At 39.4% G+C, this 6,937-nt stretch overlaps 1 protein-coding gene across 1 annotated transcript; it reads left to right on the plus strand.

Annotated features, from left to right (window-relative positions):
• Positions 1 to 602: 602 nt before the first annotated feature.
• il12ba (interleukin 12Ba) lies at positions 603 to 3,906 on the plus strand. Its single transcript, XM_034598040.1, has 8 exons — positions 603 to 692; positions 1,317 to 1,407; positions 1,492 to 1,779; positions 1,859 to 1,964; positions 2,523 to 2,764; positions 2,857 to 3,029; positions 3,217 to 3,338; positions 3,706 to 3,906. Exons 2-8 carry the CDS (start codon positions 1,317 to 1,319, stop codon positions 3,749 to 3,751), a joined length of 1,068 nt encoding a protein of 355 aa, XP_034453931.1. The 5' UTR covers positions 603 to 692; the 3' UTR covers positions 3,752 to 3,906.
• The last annotated feature ends 3,031 nt before the right edge of the window (positions 3,907 to 6,937 follow it).

The raw sequence follows: 6,937 nt of genomic DNA on the forward strand, positions 1-6,937 counted from the left end.
CTTAACTTAACTACATCTAAGTGTGAGTATATTATGGCTGTTTGATAAAGCAATACAAACTGGGCAATACAGCTCTAAGAGCCGGTGCAATCACTTTATGGAAGATGATCACTTTTTGAAGGCAGCTGAATGTCACAATTCTTTGTGCTGAGGTGGCTTCAGCACAAATATTATTACTTCTGTTTTCGTAATGAAGTGCAACAACGAAATCAATCCGTCACGGGGACAAAAGCATCTGTGTCATGGGGACAGCTCAATGTGATGGACTTGGAATCTAAACCAGGTAGTAGCCGCAAATAGGTCACGTCTGAACCGGTTTATAGACCTGCGTAACGAGAGCTCCTGAAAGTGAAATTAGACGTGTCCGTGCCAACATGAAGGTAAACACACAAGGTGAGATCCAGATGAAACCACAGACTGTGAACAGGCTCCAGTTGAAATGTCCAGTAACAGACGCGTGAGTGTGTTGCGCGGTGTTTTAAGGGACGTGTTGTGCGTCCATCCGCCGCAATGTGGAAGTGAGGACAAGTGTTGCTGAATACCTTCAATGGACAGTGTTTGCGGTTCGAAAGTGAAGTCTGGACTTTTCTACGCCAGGAGAGGTGGGGAAGTTTGCGTGTGAGTGTGCCACTCATATAAAAGTCACCCAGAACTGACAGAAGCGCCATTGGTTCCGGACATCAGTGATCAAGGTAAGACAGTTGTTTCTAACTTTAGTCGTTTATACAGATGTGTTTCAAATCAATTCCTCATGTAGTTAAATTCATATAAATTTAAATAAAAATAAATATAAATTCATGAGTAGTAGCTAGATATAGCTTCATTGTGATATCATGAAGTAGATGTGGCTTCATGCTGATATTATTCATCAGCTGTTTCCACTTCTATCCTTGTGTATTTTTAGGATAGTTTGATGAAACGTATCCTGTAAACGTTCCTAAAATGTCTACTTTTCTGGTGTGTAGCCTATATGCAGGTTCTAGTTAAAGTTCATTTTCAAATCTACATGGATGAAAGCATAACTCGTTTTTTGTCTTTAACCTTGATATAGGCTATAATATCTGCTGTAACTTTCAGAAATGAACATTTTGTGTTTTTTATATTGGTTTTGCTTCGTTTGATAATTTACTGTTGCTTTGACAGTGTTTGTGTTTTTGCATTGTTGAATTTATGGACTTAAATAAACTCATTGCAGCAGCAGTTTTATGAATTTTATAACAGAATATTTATTTATTTCATTTGAGGGTCAAATCTTAACTGATTTTCCATTCTTTTATTTCCTCTCCTCTTCACATCTCCTTCTTCCTCTCATTCAGATGAAGTTCTTCACTTGCAGCATCATCATGTCTGTATTTCTTAAAGTCTCCAGCCGAAATCCTCTGGACGTTTGGACTCTGCTCCCCAACAGTATGCTTTTTTCCCCCCATTAGAACACATTACCCCAATGTCATATAATATAACATTAACCTTTTGTTTAATGGCCTTTGGTAGTTCTGGTTGTGGAGGTGAACGGCTCTCCGGGCCAGCAGCCCCTGAGCTGCTTGGGCTCGCCACAGGAGGGGTCGAGGAAAGACAACAAGAGTCAGGACATTATTTGGAAGAAGAACGGAGTAGTGGAAGAACAGAGAGGAAACTCGTACTTGGTGCAGCTGGAGGAAAGTTTAGGAGGGGGCAACTACACCTGCCACAGAGAGGACGGATCACTGGTCAATCACACGGTGGTTCTGATCCAGGAGGAGGAAACCGAGAGGGGGACGATTCTTGTAAAAAATGATCAAGGTACAATCTTATTTAGGATCAGAACATTTTAAAATATTTCATCGGACTAATCGCCTTTGTCTGACTTTTTCTAATTAAGGAAATTACTTGAAGTGCTTGGCTCAAAATTACAACGGAGAGTTTCACTGCTCTTGGACCTGGCACACAAGTTGTGTCGGCAAAGTAGAATTTATCAAAGTTTGGCGGTAAGTTTGCAAACTCTGTGAATGTTTTCTGTTTCCCTCTCTGGTGTCAATACAGGGACTCATATCAGAGCCGAGACTATATAATGACAGCCATTAAGGAAAATCACCTCTTCATTGGGCTGAGCAATTAAACAATATCAATGATTAATCATCTATATCAATAGCTATATAACAAAAGTTGAATATATATCGATTTATTGCATGTACATTGTGCAATCACAGTGAAGAGGAACAACACATTGGATCTGCCTCAGATTTCTAAAATGGTTTCTTTAAACTTAAAAGAAATAATAATGTGACATTTATGGTGATAATTATCGATATGGACTGATGTAAAAAAAATTATCTTTATATAATTTTGGCCATATCGTCCAGCCCTGGCTCCTCATGAAAGAAAACAAAGTATTTTTAAGGTCTTGGGAACAAGATGTTATATAGAAACGATACAGCTGTAAATCATTTTGAATGGTAGATGTTTTGCTTCGCCAGTGCCTCTATCAGTCATCTGTTTTTCACCAGAAGTTATTAAGAGTTTCATCCATTTTCTATTTGTTGCAGCATTTCTGACGACAGTGACAACCAGTGTTCTTTGGACACCAGTACCCAGCGCTGGACGTGCTCCTCAGGTCAGAGGAACTTCAGCTGCTCAGTCGATGAACATGGACACGGGATCTCCTGCCGGGACGACCAGCACTGCCCCTACGCTGAGGAGAGCCAGCGGATCTACGTCGCTGTGTACGTGAGGACCCAGCACTTCCTGGTGGAGATCTACTCTCAACGGTTTTACCTGGCAGAGATAGGTGAGACATCTCTGAGAGACGTTTTCTGCAAGATGCTTTCTTTTTGAGCTGTTTTCATCTTACTCAATCTTTTCTGCTGTGTCCCTCAATAGTGAAACCTGACATGGTGAGGATCAGTAAAGTCAACACTACGATGATAGAGTGGAGTTACCCGAGCTCCTGGAGCAGTCCCTACTCCTACTTCCCTCTCACGTTCCAGATAGCACAGCTCAGGCGGGGATGCAAATGGTGTGACAAACCCTGCACTGAGTCAAAACATGCAAAAGTAAGAGGAACCCACTGACTCTGATATCAGGCCTACAAAAGAGAAGTTAAAGTGGTTACATTTCAAACTTACTGCACATAAATGCATCACATGACAGGAAAAGCCCTGGATTTATAGCTGAATTACACATTTGAAAGAGTAAATATGGAATCATGTAATTGACTGATGTATGATTTTTATTTCGTAGACACTGACAGTCCAATCCACAGACATTTGCCGATTTAAAGTCAAGCACCGGGCCCAGGCTGTGTGTGTCCGAGCAAAGGATGCTCTCTGTAACTCCCAGTGGAGCGAGTGGAGCCACCTCAGGTCAGTGGCCCCTAGTGGTGCAACACGGCACATTCAGCACTTGCTTCCCCTTTACTGTGTATACCTTCTGTACGTAGCTGCCGTTCTCTGCCATAGTGTCATAAAGAGACGTTTCCCTGCTGCCTCTGCTGTGGTTTGATCGTAAATAGTTCTGTTAAATTTCTGTTAAACTTAAGTGAGTCTTGCTCTTCGAAAGAAAACACCATTCTAACTTGTTTTACTGATCTTTCTCTCATTGTAGGACTTTGTACCCGGTAAAGTCACAGCAATAGGCCAGAGGGTTTTAACTCCATTTTGTTTGCTCGGCTTTTGTTTGGGAATTAAGAATTGATTCAGACTAACTTCCTTTTCTTGTCTTCTATTACAGATTGAGGAGAAAGAAACAGAACAAACGTCGGCAAAACGGTGAATAAGCCTAACAGAAGAGCGAGGATCCAAACACTGGACATTTTTGACTTTGTGTAGTTTTGTTTATTTATATGATTTTATATATTCCTATTTATCCTATAGTACATAATTATGTTTTTAATGTATTATAAATTATGATAAACAATGAAATAAAGGGAAATTTAACAGAACCATTTTGCTTCTTGATAAATGTACTATGACACATACCCCTTTTAATGAATATCGGGTTATCATTTGATTCACAATCAAAATCCTTGTCCCTGTCATAAGTAATTCAAGAAATCCAACGTGAGCGTCTGTTCATGGAGACTTTATTCATACTTACAAAGTTTTCTATAGCACCAAATGTGTTTTCACTCGTCCCTTGATGAGGGTTCTGCTGTACACTCATAACGGCCTCATGGAGAGAACAGAGACCTGAGCAGTTGTTTCTATTTCGCCAAACAAACAACAGGTTTAAATGTCATCAATTGTCCCTGAGTTTTTCAGGTTTTTCCCCTCAACAGTCAAGTGAGAGTGTGGCTTTATGTGGAAGAAAAAAAATAACTTGACAACAATAGCAATTCCTCTTTGATATTTCATGTTGTGATCCCCTTCAATCTTGCTCTCACTGTCATTCACACGGTTGCTACCATTTGCCAGATGTACCACCAAATCCACCTTTAGAGGAACAGTATCATCCTGCACCTGTTTTTATGTCATAACCACTTCTTGTTGTGGATCAGGTGACAAAGCTGTCTTTGAAATTGCAGCCTATAAACCAATGCCAATGAGTAACTGGTGTAGACTGCTCATGCTCCCTGAATGTACAGTAATATGAAAACTGAGCTCCGAGACAGTTCTTCCTCTAAATATCCCTCTGAGGGGAAACAGGTACCCAGTATATTGACATTTAAATGTTAATAGCAGGGCATTGACCTTGTGGTTAACACAAGTCATCTCTACAACCAGAAACTTTTTCTTCCTCCAGCAGAGGAAGTTGGGACTCAACAAACTTCTTCAAAAGAACCTCTGATTTCCACAAAACTTTGGATGAGACATGGTCCAAGAAAGATTCCATTAAATTTGAGCACAGATCCAAGGATTTTTGGTCACCTTCTCCAATGTGGAGACACTGTGATGTTTTTTGACATTTGCACAGATTTCCCACGGAATAATTCATGGATCTCGATGAAAAAAATATGACATGTTTAGGGGACTGACATTGATGAGTGTGAACAATTTGGTGCAGACCAAAATAAAAAATCTGGATTTATTCAATTTAAACGTGGTTTCATAAGGGGACTGTAGGGCCTTGTCAGAGATATGTGCTCTGCTGAGGGACATTCTAGTTGATTCAGCTGTCAGTGGTCAGTTTCAGTAGCTACGACTTGCTAAGTTTCTCGACTGGTCACCTTTTCAGAAAAAACGCTGTTGACCTTTGACCTCTTATCCCAGGTTATGGCCATAGTGTGGACATGAGTTGTGAGCAGCTGTGAAGGCATGAAAAAGTTATCACAAGAACGCTTGAGGGAATTATTCAAATTAGTTGTAAATGTTCAGTTTGACTCAAGCACAAACTGATTAGAATTTGGTGGTCAAAGGTCAAGCTCACTGTGACCTCACAAAAATGTAGGGCTTTTGAATTCATAACGTCAGAAACGGGTCGAGGAAATTTCTTCAAATTTGGCACAAACATTCACTTGGACTCAAAGATGACCTAAATAGAATTTAGAGGTCAAAGGCCGAGGTCGCCGTGACCTCACAAAACGTGTTTCTGGCCTCTTAAACATGAAATCTCAAGTGAGTCTTCAGGGAAATTCAAATCAAATTTTGACCAGTTGTTACTTGGACTGAAACAATAACTGATTTCAGAGGTCAAAGGTCACACATATGAGTCTTGAAATAAATGTATGAAGGCTGAAACTGCACTGGTTGGTGGAGGCACACAACCACAGGGCAGTAATTCTGTGTGTAATTCTTGTGATCGCTTGTATTATCCCATTAATTGTGACCATTTTCACCGGGGACAGTTTTGTGGATCCTTTGGTCTTGTAAGTGAAAAGACTTTATCAAGATCTACCCAGACAAATAAAATAAAAAATTCAACCACAAATAATGGCAATCCTTACTTTTGACCCCTCTCTGAAATCTATGTAATCATGCATTCACAGAACTAAATATAATTCAGTGGTATAAGTAAATATGCCAGACGTGAGTAATATGAGAAATGTTGCATTGTGGTCTAAATCCGTATCGTTGTTTTTATTATTTCAAACTGATTATTACTAATGTCATGCAGACTGTGGAAAAGGGCACTCGGTTGTTGACTGTGTGCCTGCTACTACTAATGAAAACATAATAAGTGCTTTGGAGAGAAACCAAATCCAGTGTAATATTACTTTATGATAACTAATTACCCTTCAGAGGGAAAAAACACAGCAGTTCCAAACAGCCGGTTTTTCACAAAGTGAGTATTCAGATAAGTTTATACTAAAATTCCACATCACATGAGAGAAAAGCTCCACACCAACAGAATAATAGCCACCACTCTTCCCAGTACTGGTTTTGTAACTCAGATGGAGGTTGTGGTGAACCTTCTCTTCACTTCCCTGTCCCAGAATGAGGAAGAGGGCAAGAGATGTAAGCACTTTCAGGGTCCACACATTCTAAACCTGACACCTCTGACCTTTAATTCTTAGTTGATTGCTTTTCATCACAGAGGGCACTTGACTCATTGTTGGGAAATGTCCCTAATTTAGTTCTTTTAGTTCCCCCCCCCCCCTGTACATAGGGTCAAACTCAAGAAAAATGTGATTTACTTTAAGAGTCGTCATGCAGCTGTGGCGCATAGCTGAAAGTAAAACTCCTGACTTTATAGCTCATTATATCTAAATCTGTACGTCCATAAATCACATTTTAAATGATAGAGCTGATCAATATAAGGCCGTTTATCTGTATGTTGAGTTCTAATATTAATTAGTTTATAGTAAAATGGGTGTTGACAGGTTTGCAGTAGAGCTGCTACTAATGATTTTTTTATGATCAAAACTGTTTACTATCAATATTTTTTGTTATAGTAATTTATTGTATTTTTTTTTAAATATTTATTTATTTCAAATCATTTATCATTTAAACATGCTCTGATTTCCCAAAACCTAAGTTCACAAGTTCTAATTCTTCATTGTCATTTTATCTGATCAACAGTCAAA

Source organism: Hippoglossus hippoglossus, chromosome 10, assembly GCF_009819705.1.
Source record: "Hippoglossus hippoglossus isolate fHipHip1 chromosome 10, fHipHip1.pri, whole genome shotgun sequence".
Classification (NCBI taxonomy): Eukaryota; Metazoa; Chordata; class Actinopteri; order Pleuronectiformes; family Pleuronectidae; genus Hippoglossus; species Hippoglossus hippoglossus.

Coding starts and splice junctions, on each gene's coding strand:
- il12ba (XM_034598040.1), top strand. CDS start 1,317: ATGAAGTTCTTCACTTGCAGCATCATCATGTCTGTATTTCTTAAAGTC. Junction 3,030..3,216: donor CTGAGTCAAAACATGCAAAA/GTAAGAGGAACC, acceptor TTTATTTCGTAG/ACACTGACAGTCCAATCCAC. Junction 3,339..3,705: donor AGCGAGTGGAGCCACCTCAG/GTCAGTGGCCCC, acceptor CTTCTATTACAG/ATTGAGGAGAAAGAAACAGA.